The sequence below is a fragment of the Mustela nivalis genome (genome assembly GCF_964662115.1).
Source record: "Mustela nivalis genome assembly, chromosome: 10".
Classification (NCBI taxonomy): Eukaryota; Metazoa; Chordata; class Mammalia; order Carnivora; family Mustelidae; genus Mustela; species Mustela nivalis.
In genome coordinates this window covers 98,646,568-98,673,832 of record NC_139029.1, presented here as the reverse complement: position 1 = coordinate 98,673,832, position 27,265 = coordinate 98,646,568, and the positions used below count along the sequence as shown (strand labels likewise).

General features: G+C 36.0%; 1 protein-coding gene across 2 annotated transcripts in view; it reads left to right on the top strand.

The window, feature by feature from the left end:
- The window catches only part of MAN1A2 (mannosidase alpha class 1A member 2), a gene marked incomplete at its 5' end in the record, with an annotated part of 195,812 nt that overhangs the window by 131,644 nt on the left and 36,903 nt on the right, over window positions 1–27,265 (top strand). For both annotated transcript variants that reach the window (XM_082688026.1, XM_082688025.1), the window contains 2 exons: window positions 20,797–20,912; window positions 23,991–24,210. In XM_082688026.1, the coding sequence (XP_082544152.1) occupies window positions 20,797–20,912; window positions 23,991–24,210 (336 nt within the window). The remainder of the gene's footprint in view (window positions 1–20,796; window positions 20,913–23,990; window positions 24,211–27,265) is intronic.

Sequence of the window (27,265 nt, the reverse complement as noted above, 5' to 3'; positions counted from 1 at the left end):
ATGTAAGAAAGCATATGTTCATTTTTAACCCTGAAAGTGGTATTACTGAAAATAAACAGTACATGGAGGCAGTGTAATGTGGTACCACCCACTTTCTGTACAAACCGGTGCTATGCCACTGTAGTAGCGTGTGCAAACACTGCCATCTTTGGTATCCTTTTGGTACCGTCTCCATAGACTGGTTACCAGAGATCTTGTCCCTCTCTTGTCCCACTTCACCACCACCCTAATCAAATCAGTGCAGCTTTTATTTGATTTATTTTATAGAGGTGCAGTTGACATACAGCACAACAGTAAGATAGTTGACCTTTGAACAATGTGGGGGGGTTGGGGCCCTGACCACTGCACAGTAGAAAATCTGCATATAACTTTTGACTCCCCACCCAAAAACTTAACTCCGAAGAGCCTACTGTTGACTGAAAACCTTACTCATAACATAAGCAGTTGATTAACACATATTTTGTGTTATTCTTATACAAAAAAAGTAACTAGACAATATATTAAGAAAATCATGAGGTGGGGCACCTGGGTGGCTCAGTGGGTTGAAGCCTCTGCCTTCAGCCCAGGTCATGATCTCAGGGTCCTGGGATTGAGTCCTGCATCGGGCTCTCTGCTCAGCAGGGAGCCTGCTTCCTCCTCTCTCTCTGCCTGCCTCTCTGCCTACTTGTGATCTCTGTCTGTCAAATAAATAAACAAAATCTTAAAAAAAAAATAGAAAATACATTTATAGTATTAGACCTTGTTGAAAAAAAGCTGCGTGTGAGGGGACGATTCAGTTCAAACCCATGTTGTTCAAAGATCAACTGTATTAGTTTCAGGTTTAAAACATAATGATTCTCAATGCAGCTTTTAAACAGAAGATCCTATTCTTTATCTATTAAATTAGTAAGGGATTAGACACATCCCTGTATCTGGAGCTTCAAAGGGGGTGAAAATTTGTATGCCATTTGAACCTGTGACTCATTTCTAGGTATTTACTCCAAAGGAATTTGCACAGCTGTATGTATAAAAAGTTTATGTACTGTACCTTTGAAGTTTTTTATAACAGGAATACTTTGGAAACATTCTAAAACAGCTTGTCCAATAGAACTTTCTGTGATGAGGATAATGTTCTGTATCTGTGCTGTTAGTACAAGCGTCACTAACCACATATGGTGTTGAGCATTGGAAATGTTGTTGGTGCAGTTGTAGAACTCCATGTAAAATTTTATTTACTTTTAATTAATAACTGCTTGTGCCTAGTGCCTACTGCCTGGACACTGTACCTATGAAAGAGATTTGGTTAAATAAATTATTGCACCTTCAGTGGCAGTATACTGTGCAGCCATTAAAAATTATGTTACAGGGGCACCTGGATGGCTCAGTGGGTTAAGCCTCTCTGCCTTTGGCTCAGGTCATGATCTCAGGGTCCTGGGATTGAGTCCTGCATTGGGCTCTCTGCTCAGCAGGGAGCCTGCTTTCTCCTCTCTCTCTGCCTGCCTCTCTGCCTACTTGTGATCCCTCTCTCTGTCAGATAAATAAAATCTTTGAAAAAAAATGATGTTACAGAATACTTGACATAGATAAATATATGTTGTGTTTTTTCCTTAATGTTTGTTTTTATTTTCTCCGATTTGTTTTCCTTTAATCTAAATTTGATAATGAACATCTATCATTTTTGATGTAAGAATAAAAACATTCTTTTAAAGCAGTTTTATTGAGATATAACCCCTATACCATATATTTGACCCAGAGTATGCAATTGAATGGTTTTTAGTCTATCCACAGTATTTTGTAACAATCACCAACACCAATTTTAGAAGATTTTCATTTACCACCCCCCAAAGAAATACTGTGCCATTTAGCTATCACCTACCTATTTGCTGGTTCTCCCACACCCTGCAGCCTTAAACAACCACTAATCTGTACTGCATCTCTATAGATTTGCTTGTTCTGAACTTTTCATAAAATCACATATTATATGGTCTTTGTGATTGGTTTCTTTCATTTAGAAAAATGTTTTAAAGCTTCTTCCATATTATAGTATGTATCAGTATTTGGATATATTTTATGCCTGAATAATATTCCATTTTTTGAATCTACCGCTATTGTTTATCCATTCTTCAGTTGATGACTTCGGGGTTGTTTCTGTGGGTTTTGTTTTTTTCACTATTACTCCTTTTTTTAAAATTGACTTGTAATTGACATTCAATATTATATTAGCTTCAGGTATATAACATAGTGATTTTTTCCTATATTTTATATCACCTTGGGTAGGTCTGGTTACCATCTGTCACTTATTACAATATTATTGACTATATTCCCTTGCTGTGCATCACATCCCCATGACTTGTTTGTTATATAATTGGCTGTTTGTACCGCTTGAAAGGAATGAAGTTTCTGACACATGCTACAACACAGATGAACCCTGAAACCATCATGATAAATGAGAAAAGCCAGTCACAAAAAAGGACAAATACTTTATGATTCCACTTTACCCAATCTGAAGTAGTCCAAACACAGAGTGGTTTAGAGGTTGAGACTTAAGTGAAAGGGGAATGGAGACTTACTACTACTCCATAGTCTAGGGATGATGAAAAAGTTTTAGAAATAGTAACAGTTGTACAACCCTGTGAATGCAATTAATACCATTGAATGGTACATTGAAAAATGATTAAAGTGGCAACTTTAATATTACATATATTTTAGCACAATTAAAAAATTACAAAAAATAGTACCTTCTTCCTTGTTTTTCTTATCACAATAAATTTAAACTATTTTTTCAGAATATATTCGCTCTTAGCAGTTGTTAATTTTGAGAATGTTAGAGAAAGAGCAGCAGTTGTTAATTTTGAGAATGTTACAGAAAGAGCCCTTCACTGGTTATCTTGGCAAGGGACTTTAAAATCCTAGGGAGGCCATCCTGATACTCTTTTAGCAGCTGTAGTCTTGACTAAATTGTCCAATTTGTTTCTTTTAATGTTTTTGTATATTTTATATCAGCTTCTGAAAAGTATATCAGATCCATTATTATCTTTGAGCGCTATACATCTGTCATATCTATAAATAGTCTGCAAAACAAACAGTGAATACAAAAACTGAAATTTAACAATCCAGCTTTGGCTAACTGTATTGTAATTAGAATAATGGTAATGTCTGTGACATGCACATAGCGATCACAGAGAATAATTATTGGTAATTACCTTCAGGAAAAGTACTTGGCAACAGATACAAAAGAATATAGAAAAGAACCTAGATTTAAAGGCACATTATTAATATTTTCTCTCTTTTTTCCTTTGTTTTTTCATTAGTTTTCTAAGCACAGTTCTTAGCCTATGCTATTTAATGACTAAAGTGAAGAAAACATAGGAAATTGGTCATTACTGATTCATTATGTTTTATACCACTAAATTAAAAGATTTTAGAAAAAACGAGGATGGGTATAATATTTGGAGTTAAAAGACTAACCCTGGATTTCCTGCTTAATAATTTAACATAATAACATAGGTGAGTTATTTAACTTCTCCGTGCCTTTGTTTATGTGTTTTCATTGACCTATTTAAGAGGATGATCATGTAGATCAATTTTATGACATACTATATTTGAAAATGTTTCATAAACCATGACATGATACAAATAGTAGCTTTTATTCTAGAATTTCCTATAAGAATGCTTCAAGAAATAGCTTTTGTTAGAAACTAGCCATTAACTTCATAACATGCTGAGACAGGTCATATGAATCATTGCTGTTTAGTAGTGCTTTAAAATGTGTTATCCATTTCTGCATCTCTGAAGGATCTTGGAGTGACATGGTTCATCAGATTTGACACTGGGGCAGGCATGATTCAGTGGTTCAAGTAAGGAAGTCAGACTACTGGGTGATAAATTCCATAGTTACCAGGGATCTTGGGCCTCTGCTGCTTATTTATTAAGCATATAATCTTCTACTAGAGCAATAGTCTAGAAGAGCTGGAAAGAGAACTTATTGTCTTAGTACTCAGGTAACTTACAACTAAATCTATAAACCCTGGCAATAATTCACAGACCTAAACATTTCCCCTAAGCCATGATGACGAAGACTTTTGACTTTCCCTGATACTTAACCTGTTACCTCACCTCTTTTAATTCTGTTATGTCTTCGTTATTTTGTTTTCATTCCTGTTCATTTGTTAATCCCTTTCCGCAGGTCTGTACCATGCCCAGAAATATGTGTGAGGCCAGAGCAGAATACAAAATAACCTGTGTTATTTTAATGACTCTTTCTTCTATAAATGTCATGTTCCAAAGTACCATTTGTATTCTTTAATCATTCCATGAAAATGCTCATGGCTCAAATCCATTTTATATATTGTTAATTACGAAGTGTATACCCCCAGTCCCTAGATTTCCATATGTCTGATTGCTTGTTTGTCATATCCACTTAGATAACCATCTGGCACCTCCAGTTCGACATGCCCCCAATTCAGACTCCTACTTTAAACCATTTCCTCCTTTGGGATTACCAGTTTCCGTGAAGAGCACCATTCATTGGTCCCCCATTTGCCCAGCCAGAAATCTAGACGACATCTGTGATTCTCTTTCTTCACTTACGTTGGTACACACTTGATAGGTATCAAACTGAAAGAGTATAGTATTTTCAGAAAGATTATTTAAGATGTTAGTTCACTCTCCTTAGGAATGTTAGCAAAAGATTTCCAACTATGAAGTCTGTTTTATTAGTCTCTTCTTTTCTGAATTATTCCTTCATATCTTATCTAAGAAAACTTTGCCCAAGCCAGAGTCACAAAGATTTCTTCCTATGTTTTCTTCTAAAAGTTTTAGAGATTCAGGTGTGTATTCTTTTGTTTTGTTTTAAGATCATTTATTTATTTATTTGACAGAGAAGGAGAGATCACAAGTACGCAGTGAGGCAGAGAGAGAAGGGGAAGCAGGTTTCCTGCTGAGCAGAGAGCCTGATGCGGGGCTTGATCCCAGGACCCTGGACCTGAGCAAAGGCAGAGGGTTAACCCACTAAGCCACCCAGGCACCCAGAGATTTAGGTTTTATATTTCGGTGTGTGATCTTCTCGGAGTTGATTTTTATAGAGATATCACAGTTCTTCCCTCCCTCCTTCACTTCTTGCCTCCCTCCCTCCCTGGGTATCGATTATTCCAGCACCCAGAATAATTGTTGAAAAGATTGTCTTTTCTCCACTGCATTGTCTTTGCACCTTTGTCAGAAATCAGTTGTACATATAGATACAAGTTTTTGAATTCTGTTCTGATCCGATGATCTATTTATCTGTTATTATGCCAGGACCATGCTGTTTCAGTTATTGTAGCTTGAAACCAAGTAGCGTTAGCTCTAAATTTTTCTCAACACTGTCTTGGTTATCTAGGTTCTTTGCATTTCCGTATTAATTTTAGAGTCACTCTGTCATTTTCTACAGAAAAGCCTGCAGGTATTTTGGTTGGGAAGTATATAGATCATTTGGGGGAATTTGACATCTTAACACTATTTGACAGTTGATATCTTTCAGTCCTTGAACAGGTTCTATTTATGTCTACATTTATTTAGGTATTATTTATGATTTCTCTCAAAAATATTTTGTAGCTTGCTGTGTACAGGTCTCACACATGTTTCATCAGATTTATCTGTAGATATTTCTTATTGTTGATGCTGTTAAAAATGATTTTTTAAATTTCAATTATATTTTGTTGCTAATATATAGAAATAAAATTGATTTAGTTTATTAAGCTTGTATCTGCAACTTTCTATACTTTATAGTTCTAGTAGTTTTTTTTGGTAGATTCCATTGAATTTTCTTTATAGACAATCATTATATCTAAGTAAACATAGCTTCCTTCTTTATTTCCAGCCTGAATGCCATTTATTTAAATTTAATTCATTTCTTTTTTGACCTCATTGCACTTATTAGGAACTATGGTGCAGTGTTGAAGAGAACTGATGAAAATGAACAGCCTTGTCTTGTTTCTGATCTTTGGGAGAAAGCATTTAGTCTTACTAAGCATGCTGCTAGCTGTTGATTTCCTTGTAGATGCCCTTTGTGTATTTTTCCTGGTTTGCTGAGAGTTTTTATCAGGAATGGATGTCAAATTTGTGTGTGTGTGTCTATTTTCTTCTTCTTTGGTTTATTGAATGTAGTGAATTACACTAGTTTTAAATGTTAAACCTGCTCTGCATTTCTGGAATAAGTCATACTTATTCATGATGTGTATTAGCCTTTCAGTATGTTCTTGTAATAGACTTTTTTTTTTTTTAAGATTTTATTTATGTATTTGACAGCCAGAGATCGCAAGTAGGCAGAGAGAGAGGAGGAAGCAGGCTCCCTGCTGAGCAGAGAGCCCGATGTGATGACCTGAACTGAAAGCAGAGGCTTTAACCCACTGAGCCACCCAGGTGCCCTGTAAATTGATTTGTTAAATGAGAAATACTGCTCTGTAGCTTTCTTTTTTGTCTTTGTCTTGTTTTGGTATTGTTACGGTGCTGGCCTCAGAATGGGTTGTGAAGTATTCCCTCCTTCTCCGTTTTTTTTTTTTTTTTTTTTTTTTTAAATAAAAGTTTGTGCAGAATTGATAATTGTTTCTTCCTTAAATGTGTGATAGAATTTGCCAACATAACCATCTGGGCCTGGAGTTTTCTTTTGGGAAGGTTTTTTAAGTATAATTTCCATTTCTTTTCAGATGATTGTTCAGATTATCTGTTTCTTGAGAGTATTGGTAATTTCTTTGAGAGTATTTGTCCATTTCATATAGTTTTTCTAATTTGTTGGCATAAAGTTGTTCATAATATGCTCTTACTGTCCTTTTAATATCTGTAGATTTGGTTTCATTGGTTTTTGCCTTAATGTTAATTATTTGCTTTCTTTTACCTAGTTTGTGTTTAATTTGCTTTCCTTTTTCTAGCTTCTAAGGTAGAAGCTGAAGTCATTGATAGGAAACCTTTTTCTTTTTTCTAAAAAGGTTTCATGTTGTTAATTTACCCTTAAGTACTGCCTTAGGGCTACGTTTCTGGCATCTTATGTTTTCATTTTTATGTGGGTTTATAGTTATTTATCAAATTGGGAGATTTTTTTTAAGCCCTTATCCCTTCAAAGAATATATACACATAGGTGTAGCATCAACTAATTCAGATTCTTTTGAAAATTTGACCTGAAGCCAATTAGAGTTTAATTCATATGAAAGAACAGGCCCGCTAAGAATATTTATGTTATATTCAAACATAACTGTAGACAAATGTTTAACCTAATTAAAATAAAACTCTACTATTTTAGCTTAACATTAGTTGCAACTAGAGTGTTAATGAAAAAATTATTTTTCATAATGGTCCTTTCCATGAAATTACTTGAATATTTATTACTTTAAGTGACTGGGGTTTTTCTGTAATGGATAATCTAGGCTTATTTTATAATAGTTTAAAATTTTAATTTCCCCTGCTTGTTCAACTTAATAAAATACAGACAATTTGGAAATTGTATTTGCGGATTCTATTGAACAGATGAGATTTTCTCCTGGAAAAAGTAATAGCCAAGTAGTCTTCTATTTTATTTTTCAAATTTCCAAGGTATATAAGTGTCTAGTACATAAATATTTTCTTAATATTCATTGAATGAATTTCTGCAGTCATGTACAAGCTTGTAATAATTTTAAATTACAAATCCATGGATTTGCTATGATTCCATCAGCATACCATATTTTTGTAAAGTAAAACTTAATACTGAAATAAATGAAGAGTGGAATAATGGAATAATTGAACTTGGAAATGCACCCATACAGTTACTGAAGAAGTTTTTAGCTCTGTGACTGATCAAGTGGCTTTTATCCCATAACAAATTGAATAGAAATATTTCCTATCCCATAACATTAATATAAAATTTTTAAAATTAAGAAACCTATTGGGTACTTAGTGAAAGCAAGGAAAAAAGTGTTCTCTATCATGCAACATACATTTGCTTATAAAACTCAAAATTAGTGTATTAATACATTGTAATTAGAATATTTGTATTTTATCTTACACAGCACTATAGGCAAGCTAATATTAGTGGAGAAGAATTAATGTATACCTCACATTAGATATATCCAGTTGAAATATTAAAACAAAAATAGTTTATATAAATCACACTATTGCAAAAAAAATAATAAAATTAAAACCCTTATCTCTTCAAATAATTTTTCAGTCATGTCTCTCCAGAGATTCCAATTATCCATATAATAGACCACTTAGTTCGCTGATACTTTTTTTTCTTTGTTTTTTTCCCCCCTCTCTGTTTCATCTTGAATAATTTCTGTTGCAGTGCCTTCAAAGTTACTAATCTTTTCATGTATTGTCCGATCTGCTGTTAACCCTTCCACTGTATTCGTTTGTATCTCATACAGTAGTTTTCATCTTTTGAAGTTCAGTTTGGATCTTTTTATATCTTCCTTGTCTCTGCTTACCTGTTTGAACATAGGTAACACAGTTACAGTAACTTATAATATTCTTCTCTGGTGATTCTACCATTTGTGTCAATTCTGGATCAGGTTGGACTGGTTCCTTGTTTTCGTCATTGTGAGTTGTTTCTTTCCTGCCTCTTCGCATGCCTGGTAATCTTGGACTAGATGTCAGACATTGTCAGTTTTATCTTGTTTGAGTGCCAGATATTTTTGTTTTCCTAGAAATCTTGAAGTTTTTTTCAGGGATACAGTTAAGTAACTTGGAAACTCTTAGACCTTTACCTGTCTTAATTTTATGATTTATTAGGGGCATCTGATACATTGCTCAGTCTAAGGCTAATTATCTTCTGCATATTCTACTCTGATTGCCCTTGAAGTATGAATTTTCTTGTCTGGTTCATGGGAAGAGGCATTATTACCAGTAGGGTCTTTGTGAGCCCTAGGCAGTGTCCCCTGCAGACCTTTCATGTGGTTCTTTTCCCAGTCTCAGGTAGATTCCCACACGTGTGTGCTGCTCAGTACCCCACTGGATACTCAAGGGAATCCTTTACGGATATCTGATTTCTCTTTCTGTGCAGGTCTCTTTTCTCTGGTATCCTGTCTGGGAATCCTAGCTGCCTTGGACTTTCTGAGCTGTGCCTTATTTTTTCCTCCCTGTGCTTCTGCCTGGAAACTTTCTGGGGGTAGTCCTAGAACGCCCCTTGTTTATTTTCCATATCTCAGAGATCACTGTCCTTTATTACCTGATGCTCAGTGTCATAAAACCATCATTTCATGTATATTGTTCAGGTTTTTCTTTCTTTGTTTGACTTTTTGTTTTTTTGTTTTTGTTTTGTTTTTTGGCTATTTTAGGTTACAGGGTAAACTATTACTTCATCCTGGTTTAAAACCCAAGTCTTTTTCTAAGTCTATTTCTTTTATTTTATTTGGTTTTTTTCCCTATTTATTATTATGCATTCTTAAAATATCCTCCCCTTGTTGCCTTATGTCTTTTGTTTCATATTCTTTCTCTACTTGTTTAAAAATTGATATATATTTTTTCATCTTTTCTAACAATTGCCCTTGAATTTTAACTTATGCCCTGATTATTTATATTTTTCTAATGACATTTAGAATTAATCATTACTGGATCTTCCTTTTGAGCAAGATGAGAACTCTAGCATACTTATATTGCTCCATTGCCTAACCTCATCATAACCTTGTGGTTCAAAGTGTTAATTTCTTTGTTCACTATTGCTTCTTGTATGACCCATTTTGTGCTCCTAGTTTTTAAAAATTATTATTATTCACAGACTGCCTCTTTCGTAGTTTTTAAAAAGTTGGTCACCATACCCCTTCACCTCACTGCTACCTAGACGACCTTACTTCCTAAGTAAGAGTGAAAGTGAAGATCCTTATTTAGGAGATCTTTCTACCTGTAAGTTCCTTTACTGAGTCACTGGACTTTATTTCTATTTTCCAGTCTCAGATCCTGTCCAGTATTTTTTCTTTGACCTGGGTCTTGTATTCTCTCCTCTTTGAACTCCTGAAGTTTTTCTTTTTTGGTATTCCCATTGTGATTATACCATGTGTTAAACCTTCAGGTTCCTTTCTTATTGCCAAAAAACCCTTCTATTTCACTCTGCTGTTCCTCATTGCCATAGCCCCTTCTAGCAGACACTCCAGCTTTCTTCTTCCTATCATGATAAAGTCTTTTGAAGAAATGTTTATATTTGTTGTTTTTTCTTATTTGCCTTCTGTTCACCCCATTTATTTATTTATTTAGAAAGATTTTAGTTACTAAATTTGACAGAGAGATAAAGACAATACAAGCAGGCAGAGCAGCAGACAGAGGGAGAGGGAGAAGCAGACTCCCCATGGAGCAGGAAGCCCAATGCACGTAATTAACTGAGCTAAAGGCAGCTGCTTAACTGACTGAGCCACCCAGGCACCCCTGTTCACTTCTTTTAATGCATTGCCTTCTGGGCTCTGCTTTCTCCCACTCCACTAAAAGTAACTTTTTACGTGGCCCAGCGACTGTCCTATAGACTGATCCAAAAAAGAACAGTGTGTTAGTTAGTTATTTCTGTATGACAAACCACTCTAAAATTTAGTGACTTAAAAGAATGTATTATTTCTTCAAAATCTACGGGTTGACTGAGAGGTTCTGCTGGTCTTGTCTGGACTTAACTCATGTGTCCAAGTGAGCTGGCAGGTTGTCTGGACACTGGCTAATCTAGCACGGCCCCAGTTGGGAAAATTCAGCCCTACTTCCGGTCTCTCACCATTTATCAGGCTATACACCATGCTTATTTCCATGGCAGTAACAAGGTCCCATAAAAAGAAGTGAAGCGCATAAGTCCTCTTAAGGATCAGGCTTGAAACTGGCACGATGTTACTTTTTACCACATTCGGTTAGATAAAACAAGTACAGTACCAGTGTGCTTTAAAAGGGATGGGAGGGACGCCTGGGTGGCTCAGTTGGTTAAGCGACTGCCTTCGGTTCAGGTCATGATCCCAGCATGCTGGGATCGAGTCCCACATCAGGCTCCTTGCTCAGCAGGGAGCCTGCTTCTCCGTCTGCCTGCCATTCTGTCTGCCTGCGCTTGCTCTCTCTCCCTCTCTCTCTCTGACAAATAAATAAAATCTTTAAAAAAAAAAAGGGATGGGAAATGGTTTCATATTCTTCTTCACTTAGCTTCTTAAATGTTCATATTCCTAGGAATTCTTATCTTTTCCACTTTTGCCTCACATACCTCCTCTCTTTTTAACAGGACAAACTGTGTCCTATATATCTGTAAAATACGAAATCAGCAGCTGGCCAACTAGGCTAGTCTCTGGCCTGCATTTATATGGCCTACCAGTTAAAAATTTTTTTTACATTTTTGAAGGGCTTAAACAATCATTATCAACAACAAAACAGGAGCAGGCAACAAAGGTTATATATTATCTGACCCTTTGTAGAAAAAATTGCCCTTCCACTCCCACCCCTGATGTAAATCAGTATTTCATTACTAATTTTGCTTGGGTTTTAAACTTATATCCCACCTCCCCACATACAGGATATTTGTCTCCTGGTTATTTGTAGGTATCTGAAACTCAGTAGGTACAAAATTGAGCTTATGATCTCTTCTTTAAAATTTATTCTTCATTGTGATTCCTTATTTCATCTGTATTTTACATAATCTGGCCTGTGCCAGAAACTTCACAGTCTGGCCAGATTCCTGTCCTGTTGTTTTTACCTTCTTAGTAACTCCAAAATCTGTTCCTTCATTTCTTCTTCCCTTTGGTTAATTTGGGCCTTCCGTTCTCTCCCTCAGTTTAGTATCACCCTTACTGCCTCACCCTTCGCAGTGCTGTTTTATGGTCTAATCATCTCTTGCACGTACTCTTTATTCAATGTATTGGGCTTGTAGAAGGCCATTTTGGTTTGACTATGTGCTGTAGGCCAAAGCCAGAATATAGGGGAACAAGAAGCAAGTAGGTGAGGAGGAAAGAAGCAAGAGTAAATTTAAACTCTTTTAAGAGAAAAGAGAAACGGGGTTTAGGTATTTGGTTATTTTTAGAAAGTACATTCTTGGTTTGTCTCCCTCTCTTGATTTCTTTCCTGTTTGCCCTCCCTTCCCCTGTGGTCCTCCGCTCTATTCCTTATGTTCCACATATGAGTGAAACCATATGATAACTGTCTTTCTCTGCTTGACTTCACTCAGCATAATATCCCTCCAGTTCCATCCATGTTAATGCACATGAGAGACTCTGGACTCCGGGGCCAGTAAACTGAGGGTTATAGAAGGGAAGGGGGTAGGGGGATAGGGTGACCAGATGATGGGTATTAAGGAGGACATGTGTTGGAATGGGCAGTGAGTGTTACTTGCAACTAATGAATTGTTGGCCACTACAGCAAAAACTTAGGATGGTAACATATGCTGGCTAACTGAACATAATAAAAATAAAAGAGAGAGAAAGAAAATACATTCTTACTACAGGTCCCCTGAATAGTTGAAATACTATATCTGGATGCTGAGCTATAAGAAAATTAAATATTAAGGAAAACCTTAATATCAAGACTTTTGTGTGTATTTCTGATAATTCACATGAATGAAGTTTTGTAAGGTTTTTAAAATTATATTTCAGTGGATAGTTCATATAAGCAATTGAATATACTACAATTATAGACATCATAGTATGGAATTAGGAAAATTTAAAAATGTACACGTGTAAATTTTATTGAAACTTGAAATAATGAGCACTTAAGGTAGTTAATGCATTCATTCTATAAACTTTTTTGTTGGACTTGTAAATATTAAGTGTTAGGTATTATTATTTATCTCATAACTATTTGTTGCCCTAAACTGAAAAAGAGTGAAAGGTTTTGAAAATGGAATCATTTTTTTAAAAAATGTGATCTAATTCATTTTAAAAAAGAAAAAAATGCCCCTTTAAAAAAAAGGTTTATTTATTCATTTATCTATGGAGAGAGAGTGAATACGTTCATCAGTGTGAGAGGGTGAGGGAGAATCTCCACTAGACTCCCTGCTGAGCATGGACCCTGACATGTGGCTTGATATTATGACCCCAGAGATCGTTATCTGAACCAAAACCAAGAGCTGGATGCTTACCTGACTGTGCTAACCAGGCACCTACCCCAAAAAGAAAAAATTCAGGTTATTAATTGTGAAATGCTATTCACACTTGAAAATAGGAAGTCAGCCATTTAATAATTGCTCATTGAGCACTCTCTAAGTAAGAATTGTGCAAAGCATTGTAGGGTATTGCAGAGTCTGCTTTCCTTTAAGGCAACTCAGACTTACCAGCATATTAAACAAGGCCGTTATCAGACTCATTGTCTAATTTTTTTCTCTGATATATCAGTTTTTAAATAGTTGTTTTAAATTCTATGTTTGCCAACTTTTCAGTGCAAATTGATCAGTTTTGGCTTTATACACTTATTCTCTTGGCACTTTTTTTTTTTTTAAGATTTTACTTATTTATTTGGCAGACAGAGATCACAAGTAGGCAGAGAGGCAGGAAGAGAGAGAGGGGGAGGCAGGCTCCCTGCTGAGCAAAGAGCCCAATGTGGGAGTTCCATCCCAAGACCCTGGGATCATGACCTGAGTCGAAGGCAGAGGCTTTAACCCACTGAGCCACCAGGCACCCCCTCTTGGTACATTTTTTAAATACACTTATTTTAAACTTGTTTTCAGAATGTAGCTGCACTATTTATTTATTTATTTGGTTTGAAGAATTCCAACTTATTTTATTTAAAAAATTTTTAAATTTACATTTTATTTTTTCTATTTTATTTATATTTTATTTTTTCAGTGTTCCAAGATTCATTGTTTTTGCACCACACCGAGTGTCCCATGCAATATGTGCCCTCCTTAATACCTACCATCAGGCTCGCCCATCCCCCCACTCCCCTCCCCTCCAAAACCCTTGTTTCTCATAGTGCACTCTCTCATGCTTTGTCTCCCCCTCTGATTTACCCCAATTCACTTTTCCTTTCTAATGTCCTCCATGTTATTTCTTATGCCCCACAACAAGTTAAACCATATGATAATTGACTCTCCCTACTTGACTTATTTTGCTCAGCATAATCTCCTCCAGTTCTATTTGTTGATACAAAAGTTGGGTATTCATCTTTTCTGATGGAGGCATAATACTCCATAGTGTATATGGACCACATCTTCTTTATCCATTTGTCTGTTGAAGGGCTTCTTGGCTCCACAGTCACGATTGTGACCGTTGCTGCTATGAACATTGGGGTACAGATGGCCCTTCTTTTCACTACATCTGTATCTTTGGGGTAAACACCCAGTAGTCAGTTGCAGAGTCATAGGGCAGCTCTATCTTAAATTTTTTGAGGAATTTCCAACACTGTTTTCCAAAGTGACTGCTCCAACTTGCATTCATTATTTACTTTTTCATGGTGTAGTACATTCTCCCATTCGCATAGTTGAGTTCTTTACTGATGAGTTTTCCTTATGTGCATTGGAGTTTTCATTTGTAAGCTCAGTTTCAGTGAGAGCTTCGTGACGTGTATGTTTTTCTTTCCACTTTCACTACTTACTGCTCCATTCCTGGCAGTTTTATTAATGCTTCCATTGGCTCATCAGTTCAGAACTTGGGTCTTTTTTATACTGGAATGTCAGTTTTCCCAAGGATATAACACATCTGTTTGCTCAAATATGTAGCAGTTTATCCTAGTCTCAGTCTTGCAGCTGTTTCTGCTTCCTTTTGCTAGTCTAGGAAACTTAATTTCACACCCCGAGTTCCACCATGAGTGAGTGCTTTGAATCCCATTATGTTGGAGGAAGTAAACTTGTGGATGTATTTATTTATTTACAAAAAATAGAAGCTCCTGCTTTTAACACTGAGTTTCTTTGTATTTCTTACCTACTACAATTTTTATTTTGTTTTCAAGTGTGGAATATCTTTTAAATAATTATTTCATCCTTTGTTGTTGGTATGTGCTCTGGGGGACAGAGTGTGATCTTGTATGAAGTTAAAAGATCATCTTGACAATAGCCATTGTATAACAACTATTTTTGCGGGGGTGGGGGGAGGACGACGACAGAGAGAGTGGGAGAGAAACAATTCTAAGCAGGCTCCACACCCAGTGTAGAGCCTAATGGAGGGCGCTCAGCCTCACAATCCTGGATTACAGCCTGAGCCAAAAGCAAGAGTTGGACACTTAACCAACTGAGCCAGCAGGCACCCCATGGCTATGACAATTTTTTAAAGGTTTTTCTATGTTCCCCCTAAAATCATCCTGAATTACAGAGTGGTAACAAGCTTACAAGTCCCACACCATCCAGAAATACTGTAGTAAACCAAGATGCCCTAAGTTCCTATCTTCTTTGATTTTTATTGAAGATAGGACAGCCTGAGAGCAGATCAGAAGACAGGGAAGGAGAAGTCATACATATATAGCATTAACAAATTGCAGAGTTATCCGGAAAGAACTCAAATTTGAGAAAGTTTTATTAGGACTTCTGCTTCATGGTGGAAGATTGAACTATAACTTCACTACTGTGGTCAACCATCTTCCTAGAGACCACAGTGAAATGGAAGTACAGAAAAATGTAGAAAGCAGTTAACTCAATAGAGTAAGGAGATTTGGAGGTAAGTGGGAGATCATAATGGGCAAGATTATTTAAACAAATTTGCTTAAACAAATTAGTGTAATGCACTGTAGCTGGGAGTGTGTGAGTAGACCTGAGAAAGGCGCAACCTAGAATATAGTAAAAGAGCACTATAAAAGGGTGACTGATGAAATTCCAGAATGATTCAGAGTTCATAAACAATAGGTAAACATAATTGAATAAATAAGTGAGGAGTAGAGTTAATAGTAGGTATTTATTGAAAGTCATTATAGGAAACAAGTGCTCCACTTGAAATTCTTTTTTTTTTTTTTTTAAGATTTTTATTTATTTATTTGACACAGAGAGAGAGAGCACAAGGAGGGGGGAAGGCTGAGGGAGAAGGAGAAGCAGGCTCCCTGCAGAGCAGAGGAAGCCCCATGTGGGACTCGATCCCAGGACTCTGGGACCATGACCTGAGCCAAAGGCAGTGGCTTAACCAGCTGAGCCACCCAGGTGCCCCTCCACTTGAAATTCTTATGCACCAACTCATCCTGGAATTTTCAGATAGACAAAACTCTGTAGCACTTCTTTTTAAAAAGTTGAGTGATTTCATTGAAGAGGAAGTTAAAATTTTCCATGTGAATATTAGTACCCCAGGATAAAGCCTCCCTTTATTCTAAAATTCAAGCAGATCCAGTTTCACAACAAATACCCTGTTCCTGACTCTAAGGCAAAACCTGGCAGTTGGCCTCAACTTTGCCTACACAGAAGGCATCCAGTCAGAATTCCCACTCAGGAGAGAGACCTAGTGATGTTCACTAGACCTAGTCTGTTCAGTGGAAGAGTATCCCCTGTTCTGTAGAGGAAACCCCCACTAACTACCCAGAATTTTAGTCTTAACACAGATAAATAATCAGTGGTTGGTTGATGCAGTGGGATATCAAATAGCAGCACATACATACAACAACGTGGTTGACTCTCACAGAGCATTGAGATACAGAAGATAGCCACAAGAGAATATATAACATTTATTAAATACACCAGTAGACAAAGTTAAACAGTAGTGGTTGGGAGAGGGTATCAGATGATAACCATATAAAAAAGTGATTACATTTTTTTTTAACCGAAAATTAAGATAATGGTTATTTTTGGGGATCTGGGAATAATAATTGAGAAAGGGTACATGAAAGGTTTTTGGGCACTAGCATTCTTCTGAGTAGAGATTATACAAATATTCTGTATAATGAATTTTATATGCTTTTCCATGTGTATGTTAAATTTCACAGTGAAAAATATTTAAAGTCAAAAGGGGATCCTGGAAGAGACTGAAGCAATTCCATAAACAAGCATACCTAGTTTTTTAGAGAACTCTAAGATGATGATGTATTCATAAAATAGGAATACAGTACTATGAAAAAAGAAACAGAGAACAGAGAAGAGCTCACAGGTGAAAAGTGGCATTGCTTACAGTAAAACCACAGTGAAAGGACTAAAATAAAAACATTAAAAAAAAAAAATCACAGGGGTGCCTGGGTGGCTCAGTGCATTAAGCCTCTGCCTTCGGCTCAGGTCGTGGTCTCAGGGTGCTGGGATCGAGCCCCGCATTGGGCTCTCTGCTCAGTGAAAAGCCTGCTCCCTCCCACCCCGCCTGTCTTTCTGTGTACTTGTGATCTCTCTCTCTGTCAAAAAATAAATAAAATCCTTAAAAATAAATAAATAATTCCAGAATATAGAGGAAGAAGACTAAGAGAGACTAAAATCTGAGAGTAAAGAATAATAGAAAATCAATCCAAGAGGTCCAGTTTCCAACTAGTAAGAGTTTCAGAAGAGAGAAACAAGCAGGTGAAGTGAGGAAAATAAATAATGGAAGAGAATTTTCTCAGAGTTGAAAGATGCAGATCTATTATTGGAATAGTGCCCAGCACAATGAATGTAAGAAAACATTTGAATAGTATCAAAATGCAGATGTAGAGCTTAGAAAGGCCAGTTGAGTTTGAGGAAGGGGATTGGAGAAAAGAGGACACGTTGAGCCTTTAAAATAGTATTGCTAATGTCTCTCGCCCATGACACGATGTTACGGGACATTGGGGCAGTACTTTTGAGAACCTCTGTGGGAAGAGGATTTCCAACCTTGAATGTGATACCTTTACAATATAAAATTAGGAAGGGGAGCATAATAAAGGTATAGTTATAATCCACATAGTTCTTTCTGGGAAATTATATAAGAATATGACAGTAAAACAAATGTAAACAAGATGACATGTTGAGGAAACCATGGTACAACTTGGGAAAGCAGGTACAGTACCCCTGAGAGAATAACCAGCTTGGGGAGGAAGGCCTCAAGGGCAATGAAATAAACATAGGAGGGACTCTGTGTACTTGGAAGTGACACACCTGAGGGGCTGGAAAGAAAAATGATGAAGGAAAAACAGGGGAGACCACAGACAGGCAAATAGGAGGACAACTGAAACAAGCATGTTTTTAAGCAGTTGATGAGAAGCCCAAGACAAGACTGGGCAGCTGGTAAGATAAAATGACATCATTTACCAAGTGAGTCAAGACATCATGACATGACCACAACACTGAAGTAACAGTTTTGATGGTGACATTTTGTCATAGTTGTTTTATGCAGCTGTTTTAACATAGTTCCTCGCCAAATAAAAAATTACTGTCTTCTGGTTCTTTAGCAAATAATGGACCCAAAAGGCACCCCTCAACATTTCTGCTTTATGTATATTCTCTGTCCCTAAATATAAGGGACGTTCCCTGTCTACTCAATTCCATATTGTTTTAATATTTTACAAATATGTGTTATCTTTTATGATTTCCAGTAACTTTAAAATATTTAAGTCTGTTGGAACTAATTTAGCATCTGAGTGTAACTTAGCCTTTAAACCTATTGTCATATATTACCATCATTATAAAATTCTTAAATGTAAGTATGACAAGTATTGAAAGCTCTTAGAAATCTAATTGTGATCTTCTTCTACAGTCTGAGAGAAAACTGTGTTCTTTTCCTCTGAGTGTCTTCCCTAATACCCAAGCACTTTAAATGTTAGAGACTCAGAAGCCTACATAAGGCAGGGGGCTTCTTCTAGATATTTAAATGGAAAACAAAGGAGATCACTGAGCTCCCAAATCATTCTTGAAAGCCACTTCATATGAGTGGCTATTTTATGTGAACTTGACAGGTCATTTAGTGATAGAGGTCAGAAAAATGGTTATCTTTGGAAGTTGGGGTATTGATTGGGAGGGCCACATGGGGAGATTTTGGAATTTTGGAAATGCTCTATATTTTTATTTTGGTGGATTTGTGAGTGTATATATTTAAGAATTCATTCAAGTGTACACTTAGGTCTAAAGAAGAAAATGTGAGAAATAAGAGCATTTGAGATGCAGGCCATTGAGGATACAAGCGAATTACTAAAGTATTAGAGATCCTGTTTAAAGTGAATGGCGGCACTTTCCCCTGTTTATTTCTATAACAGAAGATGATTTAACCACATGAGTCACATGTATTCCAATAATGCGTAAATATATACAGTAAAAATTGAAGGGCTACTTTCTTAGAGGTAATCACTGTGCACGGCTGTCTTTTTGGACCTTTTCTATGTTACAATAATATTCTTTAAACATACAAATTTTTAGTAGTATCAAACTGTGGTTTTCTGAAACTTGCCCTCCCTCTATTTAACAGCATATAATAGATGTATTCCCAGTAGCAGATGAAAGATTCACCTGATCCTCTTTAATGATTACGTGTTCTCTTACAGTCTGCTTATACTGTAATTTATGTAGCTACATCCCTAGACCTTTGAGGTTATCTGACGTTTTTATTAATGGATACAGGGCTCTGATGACCTTTTTTTTGTTTGTTTTTTTTAACATCTATACTTGTGTATTTGTGCAAGTGTTTGTTAGAGGATAATTCCAGAAGTAGAAAATGTAGTTACATTTTGATAGCAACTACAAAAATTGCCCTCTGTTCCCAGCACCTGTGAACCGTAACTTTATCTACATTGGATGGTGTGAGTTTTAAAAAATGTTTGCCAATTAAATAGACAAAAATGGAACCTATTGTTTTAATTTGCTTTCCTCTAGTCACTAATGGCGTTGATCTTCCTTTCTTATTTTAATTATCAATTTGTGTTTCTTTTTTTAAATAATTTGTGTGTGCTCTAAAGCAGTTTTCCTTATTTAGTTATCAGAGTTCTTTGTATAGGGTATTAATCTTTATTTCTGTTATATATACTGCAAATACCCTATTCGATTTCTTGTCTTATAAATTCATTTATGGTAGCTTGTACCAGATGATGCTATAAATCTTTTCTTTTGGGTTTTGCCTAAGAACATTATCTGCTTAGGAAGGGCAGACATCTTCTTGTATTTTTTTCTGGAATACTTACCGTTTTGTGTTTTACTTTTAAATCACTGATCCACCACAAATTTACTTTTGTGAGCTTATGCATGTTCCCCCAAACGGATAGCCAGCTGTTTCATAAACCACCCGGGGGTCCGTCGTTTCCTCACTGAAGTCGGAAACCAGTGCTGGTACTCTGTGAATGATTGACAAGTCATAAAATGTGCTGTTTTTCTTTTTGGGGCAGGGAGGATGTGAGTTTTTAAGCAAAGTTTAAGAATGTAGAATGGGGCTCATGGAAAGGGATAGAAGAATAGTGTTGCCTTGGGGATTGTGCTGTTGCCTTGGATAGGATTAAAAGTATAGATGGGGTAGAATAAGAATACACATAGGGCAGACATATGAAGTAAGAGTTATATAAATAGCAATCAAGTGTATCCATTCAATAGCTTATTATAGTATGCAAAGTTTTACTACAAAGAAATTCTTGGGCTTTTTCTCCTTTTAGATTTATTTTACTGTCTATGGCACAGAAATCATCACTAACCATCCTAGAGAAAAATGGGCTCTTTTTAGTTAACATCAGATTCAAGCGTATCTCGTGTTTAATCTTACAGATTGTATAGTTAAAGTCATTAATATATGAAAGATAATTGTTTTCACTTTTGGAAAAGTATGATTGTGTGATGGTATACAAACTCTATGGCTGAAGAAAGACTCCTACGTATGTGAAATACCCCGTCCCAGAAAGGGATTTCTGGAAAGTTGGATATACATGCAGAGGGAAGTGATAAGGGCATATTTTTACTGGACTGAATTTGAAGTATGCTGCAAACAAGGCTGTCAATATAATTTTTAAATTACTGATCAGTAATAGTTATTATACTTGAAAAAGATTATTTCATTGTTTTCTGTCTTCTCTCTTCTCCACCTTCATCCTTCCCTTTTTCTTTTATTACAGATCACACATCAGTTGGTGGGCTGGGAGACAGTTTTTATGAATACCTACTAAAAGCATGGTTGATGTCAGATAAAACAGACCACGAGGCAAGAAAAATGTATGATGATGCTATTGAGGTAATTCTTGCCAGAACATTTACCTGCTTAACATTCTTTGAATATACAGTGTGTTTCGTAGTGACCACCTATGTGCATTTGATTCTTTGCCCTCACTGTAGAGTTTTAGTATTTTAATCTAAAAGTCTTGTATTTTCCTTTATTGTGGCTTTTTTTTTTTAAGATTTTATTTATTTATTTGTCAGAGAGAATGAGCACAGGCAGACAGTGGCAGGCAGAGGCAGAGGGAGAAGCAGGCTCCCTGCTGAGCAAGGAGCCTGATGTGGAACTCTATCTCAGGATGCTGGGATCATGACCTGAGCCGAAGGCAGCTGCTTTACCAACTGAGCTACCCAGGCATCCCCCTTTATTGTGGCATTTTAAAGAAATTGTTGAAGAATAAATAAGTAATGGTTTATGTAAGAACATTTATTATAATTACTTTTAGTTACTGTCTACACAGACTGGAAAAACTTGTGACTTTACATATATTTTCATAAACATTTCATCTTTTAGCTGACATTGAACCTACTCGTGGAGAGCTTTATGGATCAATAATAAGGGCAAAACACTTACCTAGTATTTTCCACACACCAGGAGCTGTTGTAACCCCTTTTACATGAAATGAAATCATTTCATCTTTACTACCATTTTATGCTTGAGAACCTCATGGCACAAAGAGGTTGAGTAACTTGCTCAAGTTCACAAAAGCTAGCAAGTGATGGAGCCTAGAACTGAACAGTCTGGCTCCAGGGCCTGTGCTTTGAGCCACTTTACTGTATTATTTCATATTTATATAAAATAGATATAAATGTCTGTCACCTCTTACAAGCTGTGACAGTTTAAAATGGGGAAAGGTTTCAGTCTTGGAAGCACTTATATGTGATATTTCCAAGCAAAAACTGTGAAATAGAGGTGTGTCACCCACTTATTAAGTTATTTGCTTTCCGATCCAGCACAAACCCATAGCCCTTGAGTGATTTTAATCGGTTTTTAAAGTTGTATTGGAGCGCCTGGGTGACTCAGTCAGCTAAGCATCTGACTCTTGGTTTTGTCCCCCTCCCCAAATAAATAAATAAAATATTTTTTAAAAATCAGATTTTAACATTCTCTCTCTCTCTCTTTCTATACATATATATATATATTCTTTAAATTTTATTATTTTCACTGAAGTAAAGTTGACACATAATGTTGCATTGGTTTCAGGTGTGCAGTGTAGTGATTCAACAGGTCCTTACTGCTGTACTCACTGCAGGCGTAGCCACCACCTGTCACCGTATAACACTATCACAGTACCACTGACTCGATTCCCTGTATCCCTATGACTGACTTGTTCTATGACTGGGAGCCTGTATCCAACTACCCTTCACTCATTTTGCCCATCCTCCCACCCTCCTCTCCTGTTCTTGATATTCTTAAATTATGTTTTCTCTATGTTTTTCTTCATCAGAGTTGTTTGGATTTTCAAAGAAACACATTTAGACTTTGTTGACTTTGCATAATTTTGTATATAACAACACCGTTCTGACTGTGGTTGATGATCAATATTCAGAGTTCTAGCTATTGTGTTTTTAAATTAAAGCAAGAATCTTATTCTTTTTATAGCCTTACTTTTGGGGGAACTAATTCCCTCTAGTTTACAGAATGCACAGATGCTAGACTGATAATTTGGTATATGGTGTTTATTTAGTCCATTGTAGGCATTCAGTAAATGTTTCTTGGGTAGGCATCTATTGAGTGCCTTTCCTGTGGAAAACACAGCAGATGCCATGAGGCCCACAAAGATGAAAAATACTGTCCTTGTATTCGGAAAACTAATCTTTTCATCTGTGGAGTTAAAACAATAATCAAAACTTAGAAATCAGTGGTAGTCTCTTCTTTTCCTTACGACCCAATTCCTAATTCCCCTGACAGCCCAAATACAAGTATTTACCACTTATTTATAAAATGACTTCTTAGCTGAACATTTATTGACTGCATACTACACTTACAGGCCTTATGGAGTATAAGATGATGAATGAGGCATAGTCCTTACAATTCTGTAAAACAGACATTATCATTGTAAGGAATACACAATAAATTTTTCCAGAGCTGATTGTTACCAAACTTGTCAGAGAACAACACACAAAAATATGGGTTAAGTCTTATTCTTTTTTATTGTCCAAAAAGTGTAGTCTCTAATTGTATATAATCCTTTTCACCAAAGAGAACTGGATTAATGGTGTTTCTTAGGCTTTTCCATAGAATTATCTCTAAAGGCAGAGAACTAATTTATAGCCCCTCCTAGCAAAGTCTGAGAACATAGTCTAAAGGAACAGAGCTCCTAAAAAATCTAATTTTTATAAAGCTAAATGTACTTGTTGGAGACTATGTTGTGTTACATTCAAGTTGAATGTAAAATATTTCTCTTTCCATCCCCACATCTTTTGAGTAAAGTTGGCATTCCAGGAAGATGGACTCTGTTTTCACATGGCCTCTCATCGCCATGACACAGCACCCAAAACAGATACCTGGGTTTGCAAAGTAAGGGGCTGAGGGGTGACATTTAAACTTCTAACTGGTTTTGAAAGCTTTATAGCATACAAGCTGCCTCACCTAATAGTGCCTTTTAAAAGCGCTTTGACAAGAGCTGTGGTTACGAGGAAAAGGAGAGACCATTTTTACTAAATACCCAAATCATATTTTTCTGATTAACCTAGGTATCCTCCTCTTCAGCTTTACTGTATGAAATAGAAAATAGATTGATAGAACCTTTTGGGTTATAACTTGTCATCATGATCTCAACTGACTGATTCTTATGAATTCCATTTAGCGCTAGAAGAAGAACACCTGTAATGCAGGTCATGTTCTGTCTTTAGGTCAGTCTTCTGTCTCCCACCTTGTCTTTATCCTGGTAGTGATGCGGTATTCAAGATTCTGTGTGACTTGTTTGCTCTCCAAAACTTACTTTTTATAAATTAACTCTTCCAGGTAGGGAAAGTTACTGATTTGTAGAATATCCTATTACCTATTAAGGTTTTATGATAACTTGAAGAATGTAATAAGTTTGAATACTAACACTTTGCTTCTAAAATTTTGAATTTCTACTCTTTCTTACAGGCTATAGAGAAACATCTTATTAAGAAGTCCCGAGGAGGTCTCACCTTTATTGGAGAATGGAAAAACGGGCACTTGGAAAAGAAGATGGGGCATTTGGCCTGTTTTGCTGGGGGAATGTTTGCACTGGGAGCAGATGGTTCCAGAACGGATAAAGCTGGTCATTATTTAGAGCTAGGGGCAGAAATTGCACGTACATGTCATGAGTCATATGACAGAACTGGTAAGAGTGTTAATAACACTAACCACTTAGACTAACAACCTCTAAGTTAAAAATATATCCAGGAATTAAAAGGAAAATATATAGGCATTTGTCACTTTAAAATAGTTATTCTAATACAGTAAATCATTTTTAAGAATTTTAATTTTAATTCTGGAGATGTGTTCATTTTTAAAAATTATTCTGAATTCTATTGATTTTATTAATAAAGATTTTTAAGAAATTGTTTTAAGCATGTCAGGTGGGGCATTTGAGGATGTGTGGAATGACATTATTTATTTTAATATAGTAAGAATCCATTTTTAGCCATTCATTTCAGCTTCTGTAAAACTAGTTACTTAAAAGAACACAGAATTGGCTGATTGGGGTTACTTGTCTTGCATATCCTCTTGTGAAAATAAGAATGACCAAAAAATAATAGTAGTTATATTGAATGTATAATTGGTATCTGAGTCTTTTAGTAGTCTCTTAGTCAATTCACCAATAATTTTGGGATTGATTATGCCTTAGACAAAAAGGATCCTCTGTTGCTTTAGGCAAATATGTTATGTTATGTAATATTACTGGGTTGCAGTGTCCTTACTTGGAAAATGAGATGGTTCTCAGTGGTGAAAAGGATTGTTCTTAGGGGTGGGGAAAAATATTTTTATTTATTTTATTTTGAAATATATAAAGACTAGATATATATACAGTCATGGATAGATAAACATATTTGATCAAATGCTGGCCTTGTTGATGAACAGGATAGAAGTTCTCTAACAAAACATATTGATGAGTTGTTAATCAAAATTTCATGGAGAGAGAAGGCAATCAGGTTTTTTTTTTTTTTTTAAGATTTTATTTATTTATTTAACAGACAGAGATCACAAGTAGGCAGAGAGACAGGCAGAGAGAGAGGGGGAAGCAGGCTCTCCACTGAGCAGAGAGCCCTGGACTGAGGTCCCAGGACCCTGAGATCACGACCTGAGCCGAAGGCAGAGGCTTTAACCACACTGAGCCACCCAGGCGCCCTGGCAATCAGGTTTTTTAACAGACTTCAAAAAGGATTGAGAAATACTAAAGTAGACCTTCCAAGATTTTTTTTTCTAGTTTTAAAAAAGCGTTTCTATATGAAATAATGGAAAATGAGTTCACAAAAAAGACTAAAAACTAGTAATTTCTGTTTGCGATTTCAGAAGTTGAGTTGCTTTTATGAAATAACTGAATTTCCATTTTAGGATTTATATAATAAGGAGTTGAACTTATGGTGAAATTGACCTTTTAGTTCCCTCAGTAACTCAGGGATTCCATTTCTTGACAAAAACAACTAAGTCAAAAGGACTTTGAAGTGGATGTTATTTTGGAGTGGATTAGTGTTTGTATGTATTACTTAAAAAGTTGGTGATCTAATTATAAGTAGAAGCTAAGTTATATTAACATGTTGACCATATGGAGTATCAAGTGTATATTTAAAATACAGCTAAAATCAGTAAAACACTGAGGATCACAATGGATATTTGGTATGCTTATTATGATAGAGACTTGTTATGCAGGTTTTGACCACAAATGAAATAAAAGATAAAAAAAATTGTAGGGTTTTACAGAGCAGACATATTAAAAATATGATATGCTATTGTTATCATTAATTATTCACTCCATTAAAAGTGAACACCTCTGATGTGCCAAGCCTTACACTGGGTGCTTGCAGATAAAAGTGTGAATAAGACCTATCTCCTACCTTTGAGGAATTATAGAATACCAGAGTTAGGAGAGGATTCCCTGACTGTCACATTTCATAGACATTGCTGATGCTGATAGGAAGTACTGTGATACTGTAGAAAGGAAATGTGCCTAGGATTGAAAAGCCCCATGTTCCACTATTTATTATCTCTGAGCCTTAGACAACTCGTTTAACCTGCCTAAGACTCAGGTGCTCCATCTGCAAAAAACTGGAACAACAATACCTACCCTGTCTTCCTCAGTATGTTGGTTCTCATGGTCACTATTACATGGCAAGTCAGTGACCTTGTGACCTTCTTTGCCATGGTATGCCCCAAAAGATAACTGTTTGATTTGTGTCCTGTATTTTCAAGTCTTTCACTGTTTTTGCGTATCTTTAATCTCGACTTAAATCCTTTAATTAAACGGTATAGTCCTAGTGTTGCTTCCTTCCCACTTGGTAATTACATCTCCTGTGTTTTGGTATAGCTGTGCTAGAATTTTTTGGCCGGCTTATTTAAAAATATCCACTCACTTTTTAGTAGTGATTCTAGCTGAATTCATACCATAAAGACTTTGGAATTTCACTTTCATTTGTTATTGGAATTAGAATTAATACTAATGCAAAATTTGGTAGTCCTCATATTTCATCTTCTTGATGAGCATGGTCTTCTGCTAAATAATTTAACTAGGTTTGTAGGAAACATTGCTGAATCTGTTCATGAAACCAAGTAGTAACTTAGTGTAGTTTCAGACCTATTGTAGCTATATGGGAAGCTAGATTGATAGATTATTTCAGTTTATTCTGAGATATAAGGCAGAATTGGTGCCAAATGAGGTCTTAGACTTTAGAGTCTAAGAGTACTGTCCGCCACCCCCGTTTCTAGATTTAAAACAAAACAAACAAAAAACCCCAAAACTCCTGAACATGAATAAAATAATGACTTAATTAATTTAATTTACTTCTTACTGAAGTTGGCTAAGGTCTTCCCTGGACCAAGTGCAATATATTACATTTTGGGAGAAATTTTAATGTTTACATGCATATAACATATTCAGTGGACAAGGGAGCCATTGGACATGGAGTTTTGGACATAACTCTTTTCTTCCTTAAAGGAAGTTAATAGGGAAATAGTTTAAGTTCTTCCTTTACTGTTAGCCTTCTGAAACTGAAGTCCAACCACCTATCCCAGTATATTCCTCATGCTTTTTTATCTTTTGTTGGATTACTTTTCCTGACCTAAGATGCTTATTTTTCCCATCTCTACAGACTCTACCTATCTGGAAGAGCCCTGTGCCTTACAAACTTATCTATGCCACCTTTAAATGTATTTTTCATTGTCTTACTATTGACCTTTGT